The sequence below is a fragment of the Bos indicus x Bos taurus genome, chromosome 1, assembly GCF_003369695.1.
Source record: "Bos indicus x Bos taurus breed Angus x Brahman F1 hybrid chromosome 1, Bos_hybrid_MaternalHap_v2.0, whole genome shotgun sequence".
Taxonomy (NCBI): Eukaryota; Metazoa; Chordata; class Mammalia; order Artiodactyla; family Bovidae; genus Bos; species Bos indicus x Bos taurus.
The window spans coordinates 73775950-73801037 of record NC_040076.1 but is presented as its reverse complement, the minus strand read 5'-3'; the positions used below and the strand labels follow the sequence as shown (position 1 = coordinate 73801037).

At 39.4% G+C, this 25088-nt stretch overlaps 1 protein-coding gene across 5 annotated transcripts in view; it reads right to left on the bottom strand.

Moving 5' to 3' along the window:
• ATP13A5 (ATPase 13A5) overlaps window positions 1–16531 on the bottom strand; it is a 116261-nt gene extending 99730 nt beyond the window's left edge. For 2 of the 5 annotated variants that reach the window (XM_027538246.1, XM_027538248.1), the window contains exon 1: window positions 16329–16523. In XM_027538246.1, the coding sequence (XP_027394047.1) occupies window positions 16329–16391 (63 nt within the window). In that variant the 5' untranslated portion in view covers window positions 16392–16523. Of the gene's footprint in view, window positions 1–16328 lie in introns of all 5 variants that reach the window. The other 3 variants (XR_003510483.1, XM_027538253.1, XM_027538249.1) reach the window with 3 other exon arrangements.
• Between the last annotated feature and the right edge of the window lie 8557 nt (window positions 16532–25088).

The window sequence follows — 25088 nt, the reverse complement described above, 5'->3', positions numbered from 1 at the left end:
AAGAAAAGAACAGATAAAAATAGATGGACAACAAATAGCAATATGATGAACTTTAACCTAACTATATCAATAATTACATTAAATGCAAAAGGTCTTAATTTTACGTTTGAAAGCAAAGATGATCAGGCTAGACAATAAAAGATTTAGTATATGCTGTTTAAAAGAGACACACTTTAAATGTAAAGAAGCAGATAGATTAAAAGGATAACGAAGGGGAAAACATAGCATACAAACACTAAGAAAACAGAATCAGTAAAGCTATATTAATGGCAGACAAAATAGACTAAAAAAAAGAAATAAGAGAAAAAAGACAAAGATTCATTCAACAAAGAGACGTAACAGTCTTAAATTTTTGTGCATCTATAAACACAGTTTCAAAACTTATAAAGAATACTTGATAGAACTTAGATTTACTCTCATTATTGGAGATTTTAAAACATAAAGAGGGAAATAATAAAGATAGGAAGAGAAATGAATAGGATAGAAAGCAGACATACACTAGACAAAATCAAGAATGCCAGATTTGTACTTGGAGGGGTTAATAAAATTGATAAACTCAAATCTGAATATTTTATGGTTATTAAAGAAAATGAATGTGTAACTAAAAGCCGTAATACCAAAAAAAAAAAGATGTTCAATCCCAGATGGCATGTGAATCGTTTCAAATATTTGAGGTAGAAGCGATATCAGTCTTTCACAAACTCTGTCATAAATAGAGGAGGTAGAAATCCTTCCAAGTCATTTTATGAGGCCGGCATATTCAGATACCAAGATCAGATAGGTATGTAATAAGAAAGAAAAATCATAGGCTAGGATTTATAAGAAACATGGATGAAATTATCCTGAAGTACATTTTCTAAATCAGTGAAATATTTAAAAAGCGATGAGTCATTATCAAATGCAGTTTATTCTAGGATTACAAGAACTTGAAAATCAATGTATTTTGGTAAATTAACTTGAGGAAAATGATAATCAGATACAGAGAAATTTTCATAAAATTTAATACCAATACATTAAAAAAGAAAGAAACCTCTCAGCAACCTAGCAACAGTTAAGAACACCTTTCAGCTAATATCATGCTTAATGATAAAATATTACTGCTCTTGAAGTGACAAGCAAAATAAGGTTACCAGCAATCACTACTAGTATACAATATAGTACTGGAAATCTTAACCATTGCATAAGATAAGAAAATGAAATAATGTTTATAATAATTAGAAAATGAAAAGTAATAATACTATATTATATACTTGAAACTTGCTAAGAGAGGAAGTCTTAAATGTTCTTACCACAAAAGAGAAGTGATAATTATGTGAGGTGATGGAGGTATTAGCTAATATTATGGTGGTAATCATTTCATAGTATTTAAGTATATCTAATCAACATGTTGCATACTTTAAACTTACACATTTTTATATGTCAATTATATCTCAATGCCTTTGGAAAAAAGAAGTAAAACTCTCTTTATGAGTAGATAATGTGATTACCTACGTAAAGAAATTCAAAAGAATGCGCAATTATCAGAGTTAGTAAGTGAAATTATCAAGGTTTTTGGATACTGTGTCAATATAGAAAAACCAATTGTATTTAAATATACTAGTAACAAACAACTTGAGAGTAAAGTTAAATATCATTTGTAGTACTATCCAGGGTAAAAAATCAATTATCTTGTAATAGTTCTATCAAAATTGTGCAGGACCTCTGAATTGAAAACTACATATTATTACTGAGAGCAAAGACACAAATAGAGAAGTTCATTAAGTTTGAGGACTAACCATTAGCAATCCCATTTAACTAAATGATGATTGAATTCATGGAACTGTACAATGAAAATCAGTGTATTTTTTTACATCATTGTATGTACATATGTCGATAAGAAATAAAGCAAAAGTGGAGTTTGTTATTAGATGTCCAAGCAGGTGAAAGTTACTTTACTTACTTTAGTGTGATTGAATTGAGAAAGAGAGAATGACAGCAAAATTTGGGAAGTGAATGATAAAAGACAAGGACCATAGAAAGGATTTCTATGGAAAGTAGGAAGTTTGGTGGCCTGGGAAGACAGTAACTGTCTTGAGCTGTGGATGACTGGAAAGTGCGAAGATACATAGGAGGAGAGTTAAAAATCACATCTCTAATAACCAAGAGAAATTTCTGTGAAAGACATTGCTTATGGCTGGAAACAGCTCAGTGTTAAAATATCAACAGCTTTTTCCCTGATCTGTTCAAAAAAAAAATCAGTAGAAAAATAGATAATAGACAGAAATAAAAGACCTTGCAAATGTCAGAGTAACTTTCAGACCTGTGTAGCTCCTTGAGCAAAGATGAGCAGAAGGAATACTTTTGCTTCCTTGATAAACTGGCCTCATAAATCTTAATGAAATTCCTTTCTCTCCTTTCTCAGTTTTCCTGGAGGTTATGTGACTAGATATGGAACTTGAGGTCTCAGCTCAAAGAATCGCTACTTTACTTGACTTGGCACTCTTTCGATCTAGTCTCAATTGGTTTGTCAATGTTTGTGTGATTCGAGTTTATCATATTTTCATTTTAACCAATTAATCTCAACTATAATTTGATTGTTCTAAATGATTATTCTTCGATACAGTAAGATTCACTCAGAGTTCTCCTAAATATTGATTCAGTCCTAGTAAAATCCACTAAGAAATGCAGGATAGACGACAGAGCCAGGAATATTATGTGAGCCATAATCGGAAGACAAGTAGAATGTAGAGGTTTTGTAAATGTAAAGGTTCTGCGAACAGGAGTGAGAAGATCAAAATCTCAAGCTCCTTTCAGTGAAGTGAGCTTTGCCACCTATTAGCTATGTGACCTCAGGACTTAACCTCTCTAAGTCTCAATTTCCATCTCTGTACTTAGGGGATATTAATAACACACACCTGGACAAATAGTTGTGAAGGTTAAACAAGAAGTGTAAGGTGCTGAGGACAAAGGAAGTGCTCAGTCAATGTTAGCAGTGGTTTGATAATAGGTTCCTAGTGGCTCAGATAGTAAGGAATCTGCCTGCAATGCATAAGACCTGGGTTTGATCCCTGAGTCAGGAAGATCCCCTGCAGAAGGAAATGGCAACCCATTCCAGTATGCTTGCCTGGAGAATTCCATGGACAGAGCAGCCTGGTGGCCTACAGTTCATGAGGTTGCAAAGAGTCAGACACGACTGAGCAATTAACACTCTGACTTTTCAGTCAAAGGAGGAAAAGAGGTGACTCAGTTTTGAGTTGCAATATACTGAGTCAAGGTTGGCAATGGAAACAGGTTGTATTCCATTTGCTGAGGACCCCAGACCTGCCACTTATTACTGGAGTTGAATAGCACAGAGGTTGCGCCCATCTTTGAATAAACTTGAATTGTAGTTCCTTGAAGCAATAATGTTCCCTCACTTCTTTGTTCCCCAACAGAATTCTGTATTCCAAATGCTAGCAGAGGTGGCACAGCCTTAAATGTCTTTTCCTAGACCCAGAGTACAGAGTAGGCAGCCTCTGTACTGACTAGGAGTAACTGAAATATGCAGATGCCTTTTGACGGAGGTTGTTCTCTAAGGTCACAATTTAGAGCCTTATCCAAGTCTGTCAGCAGAGCCTCTGTTCTTTACAGCCTACTCTGTTACCTTCTAGAAGCCCTCACTCTATTTCTTGCTCCGTCACTTGCCAGTTAATATGATCTGGGTAAATGATTTAATTCTCTGAACTTTAGATTCCTTGTGTGAAAAATGTGGCTGGTTGTAAAACGATGGAAGTTGTCTGACATCACAGTTAAAAGCTGGGGATAGGGCATGAGAAAACCAAGTTCAAATCATGCCTCTACCACTTAAGCACTTAACCCTTGGGAAATCCACATGACTTCGGATGATTCAATTTCCTCCTTCATAAATAAAAACAGAAACATTAACTATTTTTCTGGGTTATTGTGAGAAACTAATGAGATAATGCATGCAACACAGTACAGTTCCTGAAACATTTTGAACATTCAGTATATGTTGAAAGTAAACATTAGCTTGGTTAATTTACCATCCAACAAAATTTCAGTGGATTATACGTAGCCAGTCTTGTTGAACTGGTTGTGAAATGTTTTGACCATAGGCAATATTCAGAGCTAAATGCTATTTGCCAAAACCATAAGTTGTGCTTCTAAAAGTGGCTTAAGTGGAATTTTTGCTTTTTCCACAGAGTACAAATTGTCAAAACTGAAATCAAATGCGGGCTAAAGAGAAAACTGCTCACCTTTGTGATATGTGAAACTAGGAGAAAGGCTTTAAGATAAACACCAAATTGATTCAAAGACTCACTAGATGTAGTAACTATATGCCCAAGTATCCCAATGCACACACACACACCATTACAGTCCCCCTTCACTAGTAGGGGAAGTAAACAGTGTACCAGATAATTCTCTCTCTGATGCTTACATAATATGACCTTTTATATGTTTACTTCACTGAGCTCAATTTTCTCAGCTGTTAAACTGATATCTGAGTAACTAGCTCGTAGGGGTTTTGTGAGAACATACGTGAAGCACTAGCACATAGAGGACATTAATTATTTCTTGCTTTCTTTATAGGTAGTTTATCAGACATATGCTACCATCAGAGACAGAACCAAGATTGGTCACACTATTTAGGAAAGGAGAATTACAGGGCCCAGCTTCATCTAAACATAATTCTTCCCCAAATTCCCTTTTGGTGGGGTCTTCTTTGTCTTATAGAACTATGCCCAAGGGTTTCCTTCCTACTTGTTCTGGAATTTTCATTGCATCTGGAGCACTAGAATTTATGAACCCCTGGTCTTGTGAACAGGTCTTTTTTCAGTTTTTGTAAACTGTCTTACTATGTTCACCATTCGTGTATTTATCCATCTGAAATATTTGTCACATACCCACCATGCAAAAGCACAATAGTGATTCAAGTTTTTTGGAATGGGTATTTTGGGTTACAGTGCATAACATTCTCATTTATTCAAGCCAGATTATTACAGCTCAAAGTTACAAATTTATTTACTCAAACAAGATATGCCATAAATGACTCTCATTACCTCAATTACCTTTCATGGATGGCAATGCCAATTTCCTGTTGTGACAAGTTGGGTTTTTCCGTAAGTAAGAATTTTTCAGTAACGTTAGAGTAAGTCAGCCTTTTCTCTGTAGGCCTCAAACTTTTAGTCCTTTGAATCATAGCCAAAGAGATAATGTCTCTGTGTCCTTTTATGAAGCTAGAATTCATCATGTTTTATCTTCTTTTTTTAAAACAACAATCACAGCTCCAGGTTTCTATTCATTATTCACAGTCTACCCTTTGTTGTCTTTATCTGGACATGCCAAATTGTGTTCTTTTATGTGTTAAATGGGAGGATATTCTTAAAACTGCTCTCTTATCTCTAACTCTGCCATGTTTCAAAGTTCTTTTCTTTAATGTTAGGATAATATTGTCTGTAGGTAATGAATCATGTTAGTGTGGCCATTGTTCCTCATCCTGGTATTACTGGTTTGGTGTGATCACATGTAGTAATTTGTGTTAGTTATCACTAGCCACCAAGCATTGTTAATTATAGCTTTCTATGTTTTGTCCTGCATTCATGCCATGGAGTACCCTTTGGGTAAGGATAAAATGTCATGAGTACTTTCACTTTTGTCCACATTTGGCAATAAGAACTAACCTTTCTAGGCATTTATTTAAGTGTCATTTAATCTTCACAACAATCCTATGAAATAGATATTATTATGTATTAAAATAGGTATTATTATTAATAATAATATTTGTAAGTTATTATTTATAGATCAGAGAAACTGAGTTTTATGGGGAAGGGATAAATTAGGAGTTTGGGATTTACATACATATACTACTATATATGGGAGAAGGCAATGGCAACCCACTCCAGTACTCTTGCCTGAAAAATCCCATGGATGGAGGAGCCTGGTAGGCTGCAGTCCATGGGGTCACTAGGAGTCGGACATGACTGAGCAACTTCACCTTCACTTTCATGCACTGGAGAAGGAAATGGCAACCCACTCCAGTGTTCTTGCCTGGAGAATCCCAGGGACGGGGGAGCCTGGTGGGCTGCCGTCTATGGTGTCACACAGAGTCGGACACGACTGAAGCGACTTAGCAGCAGCACTACTATATATAAATAGATAACCTACAAGGGCCTACTATATTAGTTCAGTTCAGTCGCTCACCAGTGTCTGACCCTTTGTGACCCCATGGACTGCAGCATGCCAGGCCACCATGTCCATCATCAAATCCCAAAGTTTACTCAAACTCATGTCCACTGAGTTGGTGATGCCATCCAGCCATCTCATCCTCTGTCATCCCCTTCTCCTCCCGCCTTCAATCTTTCCCAGCATCAGAGTCTTTTCAAATGAGTCAGTTCTTTGCATCAGGTGGCCAAAGTATTGGAGTTTCAGCTTCAACATCAGTCCTTCTAATGAATATTCAGGACTGATTTCCTTTAGGATGGACTGGTTGGATCTCCTTGCAGTCCAAGGGACTCTCAAGTGTCTTCTCCATAGTTCAAAAGCACTGATTCTTCAGCACTTAGCCTTCTTTATAGTCCAACTCTCATATCCATACATGACTACTGGAAAAACCATAGTCTTAACTAGACTGACCTTTGTTGATAAAGTAATGTCTCTGCTTTTCAATATGCTATCTAGATTGGTCATAACTTTCCTTCCAAGGAGTAAGCGTCTTTTAATTTCATGGCTGCAATCACCATCTGCAGTGATTTTGGAGCCCTCCAAAATTAAGTCTGTCACTGTTTCCACTGTTTCCCCATCTATTTGCCATGAAGTGATGGGACTAGATGTCATGATCTTAGTTTTCTGAAAGTTGAGTTTAAGCTGACATTCTCACTCTCCTCTTTCACTTTCATCAAGAGGCTCTTTCAGGTCAGTTCAGTTCAATTCAGTTGCTCAGTTGTGTCCGACTCTTTGCGACCCCATGAATCGCAGCACGCCAGGCCTCCCTGTCCATCACCATCTCCCGGAGTTCACTCAAACTCACGTCCATTGAATCAGTGATGCCATCCAGCCATCTCATCCTCTGTCATCCCCTTCTTCTCCTGCTCCCAAGCCCTCCCAGCATCAGAGTCTTTTCCAATGAGTCAACTCTTGGCATGAGGTGGCCAAAGTACTGGAGTTTCAGCTTTAGCATCATTCCTTCCAAAGAACCCCCAGGGGTGATCTCCTCTAGAATGAACTGGTTGGATCTCCTTGCAGTCCAAGGGACTCTCAAGAGTCTTCTCCAACACCACAGTTCAAAAGCATCAATTCTTCGGCACTCAGCCTTCTTCACAGTCCAACTCTCGTATCCATACATGACTACTGGAAAAACAGCCTTGACCAGACAGACCTTTGTTGGCAAAGTAATGTCTCTGCTTTTCAATATGCTATCTAGGTCTTCCTAATTTTCTGCCAGAAGTGTGGTGTCATTTGCATATCTAGGGTTATTAATATTTCTCCCGACAATCTTGATTCCAGCTTGTGCTTCATTCAGACCAGTGTTTCTCATGATGTACTCTGCATATAAATTAAATAAGCAGGGGGACAATATACAGCCTTGACCTACTCCTTTCTCTATTTGGAGTCAATCTGTTGTTCCATGTCCAGTTCTAATTGTTGCTTCCTGACCTGCATACAGGTTTCTCAAGAGGCAGGCCAGGTGTTCTGGTATTCCCATCTCTTTAAGAATTTTCCACAGTTTGTGGTGATCCACAGTGTCAAAGGCTTTGGCATAGTCAATAAAGCAGCAGTAGACATTTTTCTGGAACTCTCTTGCTTTTTCAGTGATCCAAAAGATATTGGCAAATTGATCTCTGGTTCCTCTGCCTTTTCTAAATCCACTTTGAACATCTGGAAGTTCACATTTCATGTACTGTTGAAGCCTGGTTTGGAGAATTTTGAGCATTACTTAGATAGTGTGTGAGATGAGTGCAATTACACAGTAGTTTGAACATTCTTTGGCATTACCTTTCTTTGGGATTGGAGTGAAAACTGACCTTTTCCAGTCCTGTGGCCACTGCTGAGTTTTCCAAATTTGCTGACATATTGAGTACAGCACTTCCACAGCATCATCTTTTAGAATCTGAAATAGCTCAACTGGATTTCCATCACCCCCACTAGCTTTGTTTGTAGTGATGCTTCCTAAGGCCCACTTGACTTCTCATTCCAGGATGTCTGGCTCTAGGTGAGTGATCACACCATCATGATTATCTGGGTCATGAATATCTTTTTTGTATAGTTTTCTGTATATTCTTACCACCTCTTCTTAATATCTTCTTCTTCTGTTAGATCATTCAGGTATAACCTAAATCAAATCCCTTACGATTATACAGTGGAAGTAAGAAATAGGTTAAGGGATTAGATCTGATAGAGTATCTGAAGAATGATGGATGGAGGTTCATGACATGGTACAAGAGGCAGGGATCAAGACAATCCCCAAGAAAAAGAACTGCAAAAAGGCAAAATAGTTGTCTGAGGAGGCCTTACAAATAGATGTGAAAAGAAGAGAAGTGAAAGGCAAAGGAGAAAAGGAAAAATATATCCATTTGAATGCAGAGTTCCAAAGAATAGCAAAGATAGATAAGAAAGCCTTCCTCACTGATCAATGCAAAGAATTAGAGGAAAACAATAGAATGGGAAAGACTAGAGATCTCTTCAAGAAAATTAGAGATACCAAGGGAACATTTCATGCAAAGATGGGTACAATAAAGGACCAAAATGGTATGGACCTAACAGAAGCAAAAGATATTAAGAAGAGGTGGCAAGAATACTTTAGAGCAAATGGCAAATATACTCAATATTTTGTAATAATTACAAGGGGAAAGAACTGAAAAAGGATATATGTATATATGTGTTTATATATACATGTGTGTGTATACATATATATATATATATATATATATATATACTGAATTACTTTGCTGTACACCTGAAACTAACACAATATTGTAATCAACTATACTTCAATAAATAAATAAATAATCAAAAATTAAATTCTTTGCCAATTCTCCCCAACAAAATAAAATAAAATGAAATGTAGACCTGTTGACAAACTAGAAAAATAAAAAAGAAACTGTTGGGGCCAGAGTGAGGTACTCCGCCCATGGCAAAGGTCATGAGGAAGGAGGCTCGACGTACGCAAAGGCGGGATCGAGCCTCAGGAGTCCCCCTGGAAATCCTCGAGCATCTACCCCCATTAACCAGAGCCTGCCTACTTTACTACTTTGTGCTCTCACCTACACCTCTGACTTTACGGGGGGCTGTCCCCCACCACCTCTTTCGGAGAAGGAGTTAACGTAGAGCTCCAGTTAATAATAATTCCTGGGCATGATAAGAGTGTTTTAACCTACAAACTCCTCTGAAGGTTCTCTAGCCTGCCTGACAGGCTTGTCCGGCCACATGTGATTGCTCACAGCCTCCCAACCATGAGAGGCACGAGATGCTTTAAACCTTCTAAAAACAGGTTCCTTAGAAAAGTTAGAAAACTATTAGTATAAGTATAATGGGCTGATTAGAAATTGTATTGGTGAAGGGTTTTTCATTTATTGAGCCAATGTTTGTTGCTAAGTCTCCATATCCCCTGCCCTTACACATATTAATGAATATATAGAAGAAATAACTATTAACCTTTGATATTAATCGTGTTAGACCTTAGGCTAAGTAAATTCTTTCCTTAACTAAAACCCACTACACCCTCACCCTATAGGAATGTAACTTTATTTGGGTGGTGTCTGTTTTAAGAATAATCACCCTTGGAGAAAAAAGTGTTCTGACCACTGTCACAAGGAGAGGGTCGTAAATTGTCAGCAGGCCCCCCTGGCCAGAAGATGATGTAACACCCCTAAGACCTCTGTATACATTTGTGTGAAGCACCTGACTTTAATAAAAGTCAGGACTGCTGTCCCCGCATGACTTTTGTATAACATCTCAGTGTATAAAAACAGACTCTGGAAAATAAAGAACTGGGATCAGTTTCTCGAAATACTGGTCTCCCCATGTCTCTCTCTCTTTCACTCTGGCTGAGTCTCCATCTGGAGCGTGGAACCCACCATGCTTACTAATTATGCCTGGGCTTCTAAGATCCGACCAGGGAGGCCTCAGTGTCTCCTCTCCTTCGGGAGAACGGAAGGATGCCTGCAGCCTACATAAGTGGTGCAAACTTCTTGTCTTGAAGTTTTATTGGTCTCCCGCGTAAACCAAGCCACTCAGCCTCTTTTCTCCACTGAATTTTCCTACTGAGCTATCCTTATTCTATTACTCTTTATATCTTTAATTAATATCTAATTGAAGCTATTGTATCCTGACCCTCGCCGACGCCGTCCCCGCTTCGAATACCCTGGATCAGCCAGGGTTGGACCCTGGCAAGAAACACATGGTCTGCCCAGAAGTAAAAGTATAACTAAGGATTTTTGTTTAATGAGACTTATGGTGAGAGAGTACTAAATATACATCAAAAGGAAATGAAATGCATAGGCTGATTACCAGGGGCAATTTTAAGAACCAAAATTGGCCCCATGTCAAAGGCATGGGGCAACATGGCACATTCTGTTTAAAGTTATTTGTGGAGTAAGAGCATCACTAAACAGGAGGAGTATGTCAGTAATTATTTGGTTCAAATTTCTCTCTTGGGAAAAAAATAGCTGTACACCATCTTTCACAGATGAACATCCATTGTCTGCTTAAGACAGACTACTCACTACCTGGCAGGGTTGCACCTTCACTTGTTGGACAGCTGTGATGGCATGTTCATTTTTCTATCACTGAATAACCAATGGCTTAACACAACACAAATTTACTGTCTCACAGTGTCCATGAGTTAGGTCTGGCTAGCTGGGTCCTCTGCTCAGAGTCTCATAGACTAAAGTAAGGTATTGTCTGGACTCTGCACCTTCTGGAGATCAAAGATTTCATTCAAGATCACATAGTTGTTGGTAGGATTCACTTACTTGTAACTTTAGAACAAAGGTCCCCATTCTCTGACCGGTTGTCAGCCAAAAGCTACTCTCAGTTCTCAGTTCTAACAGATTACTCAGAGCTTCTTACTACTCTGAACCTTCCATCTTCAAAAGTGCAAAGTAAAGCCTCCTTTGCTCATATCTCTCTTATGCTTTAAATCTGACTTCAGGAAATGCCCAGATTGTTTTCTGGGCTCACCTGATTAGGTCAGGCTTATCCAGATACTTTCTCTCTCTTTTTTAATTAAAATATAGTTGATTTACAAGATTGTATTAGTTTCAGTTGTACAAAAAAGTGATTCATTTATTTTTTTTATTCCATTATAGGTTATTGTAGGATACCGAATATAATTTCCTGTGTTATATAGTAAACCCTTGTTGCTTATCTGTTTTATATATAGTTTATACCTGTTAATCCTGCACTCCTAATTTGCCCATTCCTCCCTCCTTCTCCCCTTTGGAAAACATTGTTTTGTTTTCTAGGTCTATTTCAGTTTTTACATAAATTCATTCTTATTATTTTTTAGATTCTACACATAAGTGATATTATATAATATTTGTCTTTGTCCGACATTTCATTTAGTATAATATTCTCTATGTGCATCCATGTTGATGCAAATGACAATGTTTCATTCTTTTTTATGGCTGAGTAGTATTTCATTATATACATATACACTTTGTCTTCTTAAACCAGTTGTCTATTGATGGGCATTTGGGTTGTTTCCATATCTTGGTGACTGTAACTAGTGCTGCTGTGAACATTGGGGTACATGTATTTTTTTTAAACTACAGTCTTTATCTTTTCTAGATCTATGTCTAGGAATGGGATTGCTGGGTCATGTGGTGACTATTTCTCTCTCTTTTTTTTTTTTTTTTGTCTCTAGCTGTGTATCCTTATTTTTAATTTTTTGAGGACCCTGCATACTGTTTTCCACAATGGCAACACCAATTTATATCCACCAACTGTTTAGGAGGGTTTCCTTTTCTCTACACCTTCTCCAGCATTTATTATTTGTAAATCCCTTTTTGCCATATGTCCCCTGCATTACAAGGCAGATTCTTAACCAGTGAACCACCAGGGAAGTCCCCAGAGAACTTTTAAAATCTTGATTCTGTCATCTATATTGTTCTTTCTCCCTCATAATGGGGTGCCAGTTGAAGATCAGATAAGCTTGTCAATCTATAATATAAATGGTGACTAAATAAGAAAGAGACAGTAAGGCTCACTTTTGAATTTTCAGAGTTAGTCCTTTGAGTTTTATTTTGTTTGTCCTTTAATGGAATATTAGGAATATGTGATAGTGTTTAAAATAATTCAGATGTTCAAAATTTCTGATGTTTCTTACCAACTCTTTACATATTATTTTTGAAATGATAGACTTCAAACAATTATCATTCCCCAAGTTTAAACAGAGGAAGAGAAAATATCCTTAGCATCACATTCACCTATTACATTATTTCTGTAATTTTTAAAGCCATGTGACAACCCCTGACTCCTTGCATGTAAATTTACCCTTTATATTTTCATAGCACTTTCCATGTTTCCTACATGATCCTTGCAAACCTTGTGAGTCAGAAGGGGTAATTGATGTCATTCTCAGACAACTAACAAGGTCCCATAAGTTGTCCATAGCCATCCAGTCAGCTGTGGACGCTTGACTAAGATCTGCTGCTTAAGTCCATGGCTCTTCCACTGTATTTCAGAAAAAAGTTACCACAGAGGGAAGTTCTCTCCTATCAAACCTGTGTCCTCCGCGCCAAGCAGCCGTTTTGCCTTCTGGGCTGCTCCCGTTTGTGATTCTGACACTAAAGTGGTGGGCATGTGTGCAGAGGGGAGCACTGAGAGAATGGTTGGGCTTGACGACCAGTGTGACTCATGCAGCACTTCTGTCTCATGGGCAGAATCTGTCTCGTCTCCACCAAGTAAATGCAGCAAGTGAGGCCCGAGAGGACCCCGAAACAGAGGCCGCTATGCACCCCCTGTGCCTCCTGATGCACCTGGCTGAAGAGAAATATGACTTTTCCTTCCAGGAGAATAATCATAATGCTAAAATGATACCAGTCATTCATTGAAAACAGCCTTTCTTACAGAGGTTCCATGGAACAGTAGTTATGAGGGAATCTTCCCTGCCAAGAAAGGATTCCGTGTATACACATGTGTGAAATAGAACATACTCTAATGCCCTTTGGGTAGATTCACAGTGAGATACAGTATACTGAAGGCTCTGAGAGGCCCTGAAGTTAATGGCCAGCCTGTTTCACCAAGTACTTCTCAAACTTAATTGCTAGGGAGAAAAGGGAGAGTTTTTATATAATAAATACTATTAACAATATTGTACAACAGAAGATATTTTTGGAAAGGCTGTCTTACCTCATTTTATCCTCACCACAATTCCAAATGGTTGGTATTACTAGCCTCATTTAACAAATAACTCAGCGAGGTTAAAATAACTTACCCAGCAGGACCAGAATCTAAGCCCATGTCTGCCTGAGAACAAATCCCTATCCATTAGGCATGAACTGTACAGACTGCAGACTCAGTGAGGTTCTGTGGCTGTGAAGGATGCTGTGGGCTGAGTGAAACAGCAGGGTCCTGAGAAGATCACAAGAAGAGACAAGAAAAGCTGACTGCAAATGGAGAGGCTGATGAAACACTTGGGCAGAAGAAAGGAGACGCTTTTGGGGAAAAAGTGAAGGAACAAGAGACCACTGGAGCCAGGTGGTGGTGTGGGGGTAGGGAGTGGGAGGCAGGAGATTGGGAAGGACAGTCAAGGCCTGTACAGTGACGGTACCTATCACATGAGCTATTGTGAGGGTAACATGAAAGATTGTTTGTCAAACACCCAGCACAAAGAAAACCAAAAAACAAAAAAAAACACCCAGTACAGCACCCACACAGGAAGTATGTGGAGGAGCAGGGGCTGGAGAACAGGAGATAGTAAGGCAAGGTTCAACTGTGATACTCCGGCCACACCTCGTATCTGAGATGAGTTCAGGAAAATGACCCAAGACTGCACGTGGATCACCTCACAGGCCCTCTCCACCCACGGAAGTAGTTTCCACCTCATACCCTCTCACATAATCACAGCGCTTGTTCACTGGAAATGATGACTGCAAGAAGTCAAGTCTGGGCCACAGGAAACCTTTGGGAAAGGAAGAGCAAGTGCTGAGAGGTTGCAAAGGCTGGGATTAGACCAGGCCCTGGTTGAATTGGCCTACTAATTATCTAAGAAAGAAAAAGTCCCAGAGTTTATCATAAGGCTATTTTACATGAGTATACAGATTTCTGGCTTCTCTTTCAAACTCAAAAGACCTGACAGCGCTGGGCCTGCGACGTCTAGAATGGCAATTGCCTGGAGGCAGGTGGCAGCGTCCCGTCAGCTGTGGGCCTAGGTCACCCCTCTAGCTTGCCTACTAGCCAGGTTTCCTGACTCACCTGGATTTGCATCTGTGCTCTCTGCCTAAGTTCTTGAGTAAGATTTATGAAGGAGAGATCGACAGCCGCTCCTTCTCCCCCTCCCCAAGATGCCCTGACAATGAGGTAAACCTAGTGGGAGTTCCTAACAGAGGTTTTTTTTGGTGGATTTCTCTAGAATTGTTTGATCACCAATTTCTTCACCAAAGAAATTGGTGACTCCTGCTATTTAATCCTTTGATACCCATGCCCCCTGTGTGGTTAATAGAAATAAAACACTAGACTCTAAACTTTAAAAATACAGCACTGAGTTAGAGAACAATGAGGAGAAAACAGAGATTTTTTTTTTTGCACGCTCATCGACATGCTGAAAAAAAGCAAGCAGACCCGCTACAGAGTTGTTCAGTAGTGAACACAAGTGAGTAAGTTTTAGTTCTTTGCATCCCTTCAGTCTGAGGATTTTAGAGCACTATACCACTGTAAAGATCTGTGGGGCAGAAAAATGCAAGCCACTGATGTGAGCCACTTTTGTAATTTCAATTTCCCAGCCCCCACATTGAAGAAGTTAAAACAAAAAAAAAGCAGGTGAAATTAATTTTCATAACATTTTATTTAACCCAACCTATCCAAAACATTGTTACTTCAATGTGTAACCAATATAAAAATTGTTCATGAGATATTTTACACTTTGTTTTTAGTGAGCTTTCAAAAGCCTATGTGTGTTTTATTAACACACTAAAGCACTTTTCAGTTGGAATTAGCTACTTCTCTAAAGTGGTTTCCCTGGTGGCTCAGTGGTAAAGAATTCGCTTGCCAATGCAGGAGACAAGGGTTCAATCCTTGGGTCAAGAAATGGCAACTCATTCCAGTATTCTTGCCTGAGAAATCTCTCGGACAGAGGAGCCTGGCAGGCTGAAGTCCATGGGATTGCAAAAGAGTTGGACATGATTAAGAGACTAACCAGCAACAACTTCTCTAAAACCACATGTGGCCAGTGCAGGTATAAATGACATCATTTATTTTCCATAGGTTCACAAACACAGTAAGTGGGGAGAGTGCGGATATGAATTTCCCACAGATTTCATAGGGAACCGGAAGAACCAAGCAGAAAATTGATACCCTTTGGATATATGAACCCAATCCTCTGGGTTCCTTTCTGCCCTTCAGTGCACCCTGTCTATTCCATCCCCTCTTTTTCTTAATCTCCATTTCTCATTGCCTCGCTAGAGTGTAAACAGCACAGGGTGTGGAGTGGGGAGGAGTGGACTGGCTTCCTAGGCTAACCTTGGGCAAGTTGCTTACCTCCCAAGTCTCACGTTTCTTGTTTATGAAATAGGATTAATTCCTTCCATGAGTTCTGAGGATCAAATAAAATCATAAATGTAAAGTCTTCAGTACTAAAGAGATATTGTAGGCGTTCTCAAGCTTTTCATAATTACTTTTCAAGATTTATATGTGTTTGGTGGAAGGGGCAGTGGGGAAAAAGAATCAAAGAAGTGAGAACTGTTTTTTGTTTGTTTTTGTTTGTTTGATTTTTTTAATATGGCTACACTCTAGTCCTTCTTTAGGACTTGGTGCTTAAAATCTCTCAATTGGCTCTTATAAGGTATGATTTCAGCCCAGAGCACTAAAAATAAATGAAAAATTTTAAAAAGAGTTTCATTTTTTTGCCTGCATTTGTCTAATTATACAGAGTGCCAGATGATAAGTAGGAACGCCTCCATGAGTACCCTGTGAGGAGGGAACTTCACGGGTCCAATCAAAGCACATCAGGATGGCAAGAGCTAAAAGACAAGTGGTCATCATCTAGAAGACACAACTTTCTCTCCCCTGCTGTAAAAGTGTGCCTCGTGGATCTCCAGGAGCCTTATCAGACTTCAAGTCAGCACCACCCCAAGTAGCCTACAGGCTCAGACACTTTTGAGAAACTATAATAAAAAGAAGGACAGACTCACCATTTCGTTCTCCTCTCCTGGGTTGAGCAAAGCCTGATGGTCCTTTTCTCTCTCCTTCTCCATCTGAACAGGACCGCCAAACTAATTCCCTGGGGAAATGTCAAACCCACCAGGGCTTCAGCGAATCCAGAACAATCACCAATTGTCATTGCTGTTCTCAGCTGCTTTTAAAATCTCTTAGCACACGCCTTACCTATTAGACTAACAAAGGAGAGGAAATACTTTCCTCAGCCACGGGATTGGTCTGTTAATCTATCCTTTTTTTTTTTTTTTAAATTCTTAGTATTTACTTGCTGAACTAAATATAAGTGCCTCCAGACTTAAACTGTTGAACTAGGAAGATAAACCGTTACATGTGCTGTCCGTAAATATCTCAGCCAATGAATGTGAATGGTCACTTTGCCAAAAACCTGAGACAGAAGGATTAACCAGTGACAGGTGACTGAAAACCTTATGGACTTTAGGAAAGTAATGAGCGTATTGTGACCATGAAAATTGAAGAAACGGGTTTTGGTTCCTGACAGGGAATGTAGGGATCATTTGGGAATCGGGAAAATCTGAATTCTAATACCTGCTCTGCTGTTGACTCTGGACAAATTACTTAAAATCTGAAGTATTATATAACATGTCAACAGGAAGGCCAGAGTTGACATGGAGATTTAAGATAATGTTGATGGAAGTCCAGTTATACATGCGTCACACTCCGTAAGAGACCATCATAGTCACACTAACCAAGAAGAAACGAGCTTTCTAAAAGTAAAGTGTAATAATAAAACATATTCCTTTCACTTTCACTTTTTAGTTTAAAAAGTTTTCAGATTAAAAAAAGTAGATGGATCCAGAAAGGCTAAATATTGGGAATGTCATCTAGATTTCAACAACTGTATAATCACCCCTGAATTTTATATTTTAACAAAAAATTAGGTTCATTGTGATCTATTCAGGAATTGGTTAATTTGCTCACAATAAAAATTTTTATCATCTTATTGCCTTTTTGTTCCATCTAGTCCTGGTGCAATAATATCAGGATGCAATAACTGAACAAAATGCTTGCAGCTTTGGCCATGGAAGAAAATTTTCTAGGAATGAATACTACTGGAGGATGATACTTGTTGATTGCCTTGAGGGGGCACCATTACCCACGTTGAAGTTCAGGAGAGGTCAATATGTTTCCTGCCTCAGGAAAAAAGTGGCTGATGAGAATAAACAGACAAATATAGCATTTCATGCCAGAGGGGCTACTGAAAGAACATGCCATCACAAATGTTGCATTTTAAGTGACACCAATCTAAAGTAGAGCTCAGACTCAGAAAAAAGAGCCCACCATTTTAGTAAAACCTAATGAAAGACTTGAAGGACAATCATCATTCACTCCTTACTGATCAGTTATCTACTCATATATTTTGCTAGAAATAGTCCTACTCTAGGCAGCATGATTTCAGGTAAAAGCACCAAGTATGAGTCATGGCGTGTCTTAGAGTGGGCACAGGACCCAGATCTGAGCAGGAAAGACACCTGGAGTCTTCTGGGAAAGAATGTCCTATTGACAAAAGAGAGAGAACTTTTTTCTTCCTTCCTTTAAAGATGACACATGAGAATGCAATAGTCCATGCATGACAGCCATCTTTAGATCATGAAGAAGATGAAAATAGTCAAGTTAATGATGGTGGAGAAAAGGATAAAAGAGCTTAGATCCTTACAATTCCACTGAGCCACAGTGCTACCCTGGGACCACCTAGCTCTAGACACCTTGTTAAACATATAATTAAATGTTCCTAAAAAGTCACTGTTTGTGGTTTCTGTTACAGCCCAAATATACAAAATATAACACTCATAGCAGCTCCATTCGACTTTTACTCATTAATTATGAGTTAAACAACAGATATTCCAGACACTGTGCTGAACTCTTGGGAGTCAGTGGTGAAATGGAGAGTCACCACCCCAAGGGGTGGTGCTGGGGTGCAGTTGCTATAGGCAAATAAACAGCCTCTTAAATAGGAAGGGAATCAAACTCAGGCTTAATGGGATAATAACAGCTTCCTGAAGGAAGTGACACCTATCTGACATCTCAAATATGAGCACATGCTAACTAGGTGGAAGGAATAGGGGATAGTGGTGGATGGTGAGCACACTCTTGACCAGGGACAGAAGCATAAAATGTGTGAAAATGTTCAAGAGAGGTGAGAAAATATAGCTTATTTGGGGGTACCGAGAGATGTCAAAGTAAGGCTTGAGAACCAAGGGAATGAGGAAGAATATTGGGCAATGAGCTTGGAATGAAAACAGATGTGCCTGCCATGAAGCGCTTGTAAACCAAGTTAAACTGGTTGATCATGAAGTTCGATAAATACTGAGCCCTTGCTTCAGCCACCAGAGGACATGCTCCGTAAGAAAATAATCACTCCTGGTTTAAATCCTACCTCCTGCAGGATTTGCAACAGATATTAAAATTTAAAGGATCTGCTGAGAGATGCCCATAAGCAAGAGAGAGCCAGTCACACCTCAGTAGCTTAGCCAGTTCCTTGAAGACCCACAAGAGGAAAAGCCTTGTGGGGGGTGGCGGCTAGTAGTGTGGGGGTGAGGATAGCAAGGAAGTTGGCTCAGTCATGGGGGGAGGACCTCCTAGGGGTTGTTTAGTCATGGAGATCAGGAGGTGGAGGTTGCCACTTAAGCTGACACTCTTCCAATCTTTTCCATCTGGAGAGGCCAGATTCCTGGTTGCCTGTGACTGGAAGCAGAACACAGTCATCCTGATGAACCAAAAAGGCAAACTTCCTACTCATGAGAAGATGCAAGCATCAGATGCTGTAAAGTAGGGCCCTCCAGAGACACCACCTGCAATGTAGGAGCTGCAGGAGACTTGGGTTTGATTTGGGAAGATCCCCTGGCAGAGGGCATGGCCACCCACTCCAGTATTCTTGCCTGGAGAATTCCATGGACAAGGGAGCCTGATGTGCTATATAGTCCACGGGGTCACAAAGAGTCAGACACGACTGAATCAACATAGCACTCACTCACTCACTCCAGAGACAGGAAGGAAAGGAAGAGCCAAATGAGGAAACAAAAGAAAAAAAGAGTGAAATATTCACTTCACACAAGGACCTGAGGAAGTGATTAACACCCTTAAAGCCAAGTCTTAGCTCTTCAAAGGGTCTTTTTGTTCAGAGTGAAGCCAGAAGAAGCAAATGACTGAGAGTATCTCCCTGGACAATCCTTAACTCAAAATACAATTTCCACAAAATGAATAAGAAATGCAGAGATGGAAGTTGTTTGCTCAAAGCTGCACAGCAAAGTACTGGCAGATGCAGGACACAGAGCCAGGTCTCTTGGTTCCAGTCCAGTTTATTTCAACCAGGAAATACAATACTTCCTCCTTTAATGCTGTATTTTCTCTAGAACTCTGCCGTGGTTCTGGAGAGGTGGAGGACATGGGGGATTACATGGATTAAGGTAGAGGAAATGTCTCCACCTCTAGTCCATGAGGCCTAGAAATGAAGAAACAACAGGCAGAGTGGAACGTATTAGAACCATGCATCACACTCCTACATGTCAGGGACAAGATTCCTTGTCCCCACTTCCCCATGACCTAGAGGGAAAACTAGTGTGGATTTAGATGTTTTATCTAGATTTCTCTACTGCACTAGAGCCTTTCTGAAGCATCCCATCACACAAACATTATTGGACACCTACATGGGCAAGACTGTTTAATTAAGGTAAACTGACTGCTATAATGACCACAACTGTAACAATTTTCAGTGGTTTAACACAGCAGAAGTGTGGGTCTAAGTCTATAATAATAGGAGGGCATTGGTGGAGTAATCGAGGGGAGTCGCCTCCAAACAATGATTCTGAAGCTGGGTTCTTCCATCCTGCATCTCCACCATCTTCAACACAAGCTGTCTGAGGCTGCTATGATTGTATGAAAGACGGGGGAGAGTTAATGAAGGTGTCTATGGACTAGTCCTAGAAGAAATACTTTGTACTTGTGCCAAAAGATTAGCTAGAACTGGGTCAGATGACCACACCTAACTGCAAGATGATTGGGGTATGTGGTCTGCCTATGTGCCAAGAAGAAGAAAATATGAACTTGGTGGTTATCCTGCAGTCTTTGAAGAGCTAAGATTTCCACATAGACCCTGTGATGATCCCAGTGAGGCATAAAGGGGTGGATCAGATCAGATTCTTTTCCTCAGAAGACTCAGAGTCTGATAAAAGTGACAAAGCCATGTAGAGATGACTGTAACACAAGAAGTGAGGGCGGCCTGGGTTATTGCAGACTAAGGAGGAACATACGTAAGAGGCCCTATTCTCATTATATTATCTTATATCACAGGACACGCCACACCTTATGATTCCTCCACAAAACAGGCGTCAACAACCTAAAGGAATCTTATCCAATACTGATAAAATTCCATTCCATCCCTATTACACAACTAGATTTTTCAGGGGTCTTACTACTAGTTCTAATCTTATTAACATAATATCTGTTTGAGGTACCTTATAAGCACTCTGTAATGACCACAACGTTAAGAAGAAACTTGAATTTCTGTACGTGACTAATCTTCTTTCTGAAATATGGATTCAAGAATGTAGGCAAATGTCCACTCTAACTGCACTCAATCTGCTGAGAGGCAGACCTGCCCAAAACTTGCTCCTTCCACCCTCAGCCTTCACTTCACCAAAACAACCCACACTTTTCCCACAGAACACATCAGGGTAGAGGGAGCTCTGTTTAGGAAACACAAATATGGTGAAGGTATGCTTTGTCTTTCCCACTCTCTACTTTAAATTTCTATTCAGAGATCATCAGCAAATGGAGAATTTGGTGACTGTGTCAAAACTTAGATGGGTAGAAATAAAATTGTATCTTATCTGAGGACAAAAAAAGAATCCAAACTGTAAACAGGGACCTTCCCTTTTTACCCCTCAGCTTCTCTCTATCCTGTTCATTCATTTAGCAAACAGCTTCTGAGCGCTCAGATCAGGGTTAGGACTGAAGGAGGTGTGGAAATGAATCACTCTCATCCTGTCTTTGGGGCTTCCCAGGTGGGTGAATGGTAAAGAATCTGCCTGCCAATGCAGGAGACATGGGTTTGATCCCTGGGTCTGGACAATCCCTTGGAGGAGGAAATGGCAACCCACTCCAGTATTCTTGCTTGGGAACAGACAGAGGAGCCTGGTGGGCTACAGTCTATGGGGTCGCAAAGAGTCAAACACGACTAAATGACTGAGCACGCAGAACAATCCTGTCCGTAGTGAGTTCACAGTCCAGTAAAGAAAGAGTCAAAAATGTGACTCTGCTTTAGGGGTAAAAATTAAATAACCCAGAGGGACAGATGGAGAAATGGCTGGAAAAGCTCAGAATCCTTGAAAGCAAAGGAATGACAAACATCTTTCGTCTGGGAGTTTATTCACTTTGGTGGGGTTACAGAGAACTTTGAGAATTAGGGAACTTTTCTCCTCCCAAGAATAATACACCTATCTATACACATGCATAAAATTTTACTTACATCAGATTTACCTACCCATTATCAGGTCCAATCCCTTTATTTCATATTTCATGAATTGGTTAAACAAATACTTACTGGGAGCTTCCTTTGTAGAAGGTCCGGTTCAAGGTATTGGAAGGACAGTAGGGGTCAAAGCAGACAAAAGTCACTGCCCATGGAGATGACAATACAGTGGGAAAAGATTGACAACACAAGTAAATGGGTAAAATTCACAGTTGGGGAAATAGTGACATGGCTGTGGAGGGAAATAAGGGTAAAATGGGACTAGGCATGTCAGAGGTGTCTGGAGTGAGGGGGCAGAAAACAGAAAGAGATGTGGAGTTGTATTTTAAATAAAAATCGGGCAGGGAAAATATACTGACAAGGTGACAAGGACAGAAATGGTATGGACCTAACAGAAGCAGAAGATAAGAAGAGGTGGCAAGAATACACAGAAGAACTATACAAAAAAGATCTTCATGACCCAGATAACCACAATGATGTGATCACTCAACTAGAGCCTGACATCCTGGAATGTGAAATCAAGTGGGCCTTAGGAAGCATCACTGCAAACGAAGCTAGTGGAGGTGATGGAATTCCACTTGCACTATTTAAAATCCTAAAAGATGATGCTATAAAAGTCTTGCACTTAATATGCCAGCAAATTTGGAAAACTCAGCAGTGGCCACAGGATTGGAAAAGGTCTGTTTTCATTCCAATCCCAAAGAAAGGTAATGCCAAAGAATGTTCAAATTACCATATAATTGCACTCAACTCACACACTAAGTAATGCTCAAAATTCTCCAAGCCAGGCCTCAATAGTACATGAACTGTAAATTTCCAGATGTTCAACCTGGATTTAGAAAAGGCAGAGGAACCAAGATCAAATTGCCAACATCCATTGAATCATCAAAATGGCAAGAGAGTTCCAGAAAAATACCTACTTCTGCTTTATTGACTATGCCAAAGACTTTGACTGTGTGGATATCCACAAACTGTGGAAAATTCTTAAAGAGATGGGAATACCAGACCACCTGACCTGCCTCCTGAGAAATCTGTATACAGAACAAGAAGCAACAGTTAGAACTGGAGATGGAACAACTGACTGGCTTCAAATTGGGAAAGGAGTACCTCAAGGCAGTATGTTGTCATCCTGCTTATTTAACGTATATGCATGAGAAATGCTGGGCTGAATGAAGCACAAGCTGGAATCAAGATTGCTGGCAGAAATATCAATAACCTCAGATATGCAGGTGACACCACTCTTATGACAGAAAGTGAAGAGGAACTAAAGAGCCTCTTGATGAAAGTGAAAGAGGAGAGTGAAAATGTCAGCTTAAAACTCAACATTCAGAAAACTAAGATCATGGCGTCTGGTCCCATCACTTCATGGCAAATAGATGGGGAAACAGTGAGAAACTTTATTTTGGGGGGCTCCAAAGTCACTGTGGATGATGACTGCAACCACGAAATTAAAAGACGCTTACTCCTTGGAAGGAAAGTTATGACCAACGTAGACAGCACATTCAAAAGCAGAGACATTATTTTACCAACAAAGGTCCATCTAGTCAAAGCTATGGTTTTTCCAGTAGTCATGTATGGATGTGAGAGTTGGACTATAAAAAAAAAGAAAGAAAGATGAGAGCCAAAGAATTGATGCTTTTGAACAGTGGTGTTGGAGAAGACTTCTTGCAAGTCCCTTGGACTGCAAGGAGATCCAAGCAGATCATCCTAAAGAAAATCAGTCCTGAATATTCATTGGAAGGACTGATGCTGAAGCTGAAACTCCAATACTCTGGCCACCTGATATGAAGAACTGACTCTTTTGGAAAACCCTGATGCTGGGAAAGATTGAAGGCAAGAGGAGAAGGGGATGGCAGAGGATGAGATGGTTGGATGGCATCACTGACTCAAAGGACATGAGTTTGAGTAAGCTCCAGGAGTTGGTGATAGACAGGGAAGCCTGGCATGCTACAGTCCATGGGATCACAAAGAGCTGGACACGATTGAGCAACTGAACTGAACTGAACTGAAGGCATATGGCTATCTGGGCCAAGAGAGCTCTGGGTAAAGGGAATAGCAAGTGTCCAAGTACTTAAGCTGGGTGCCAGGAAGGAAGTCAGTACGCCCAGACCTGTGTCTACAAGGGACAGGACCACAGTACTGGAGGTAGAGATGCAGTACTGGGGGGCTGGTGTATTTCACACCTACAGCAGACAGTTTTTATTTTTTATTTTATTTTATTTGAAGTATAGTTGCTGTACAATATTATATGTTACAGGTATACAATGTAGTGATTCACAATTTTTAAATGTTATACTCCATTTGTAGTCATTATAACATATTGAGTCTAATCCCTGTATTATACAATACATCCTTGTAGCTTGTTCTATACCTAATAGTTTGTACCTCCGACTCACCTAAGTTGCCCCTTCCCCTTCCCTCTCCCCACTGACAACCACTAGTTTGTTCTCTATATCTGTGAGCATTTTTCTTTTCTGTCTTATTCACAAGTTTGTTGTATTTTTTAGATTCCACATATAAGTGATGCTATAACGTATTTGTCCTTGTTGAGTAGTTCATTCTTTTTGCTTCCTCCTCTATGTGACAAATGATTTTCAATTTGTGAGAACAACAAACAGAAAATAAACATAGAGGCCAACATAATATTTTTATTGAATTTTGTATATGTAATTACACCAGTAAAGTGTTTTTAAAATAAATAAATAAATAAATATTACTGTGCATGAGGAGAGATAATGTTTTAAAATTTTATTAATGTATTTTTACAAAAGAAAAATTCATGCATTGTAATTAATAGTGATATTGTGGTAACTAATACATGAATTTTAATAAAACCAAAACTGCTGTGAAAGGTAAAATTTGGGCAATTATCAAACTGTTCCATGTGATATAAAATTTTATCTTCTTGACCCAGTCTTTAGTTTTATAATGAACAATTGAAAATTGAAAAGAAAAATAAATTTGATTTTAAGGATATTCAAATTAGATAAATATTTCAAATATAATTCAAAATTTGCACTTACCAAACACAGTATTTCAGTTTGCATTGTGCACTCTGTTTTATTCTTTTTGAAGAAAAACTGAGGAAGTAAAAACTGGATAAGTAGCTGGAGAAGGGATAGGATACCCACTTCAATATTCCTGAGCTTCCCAGGTGGTACAGTGGTAATGAATCTGCCTGCCAATGCAGGAGACATGAGTCTGGAAGATCCCTTGGAGGAGGAAATGGCAACACACTCCAGTATTC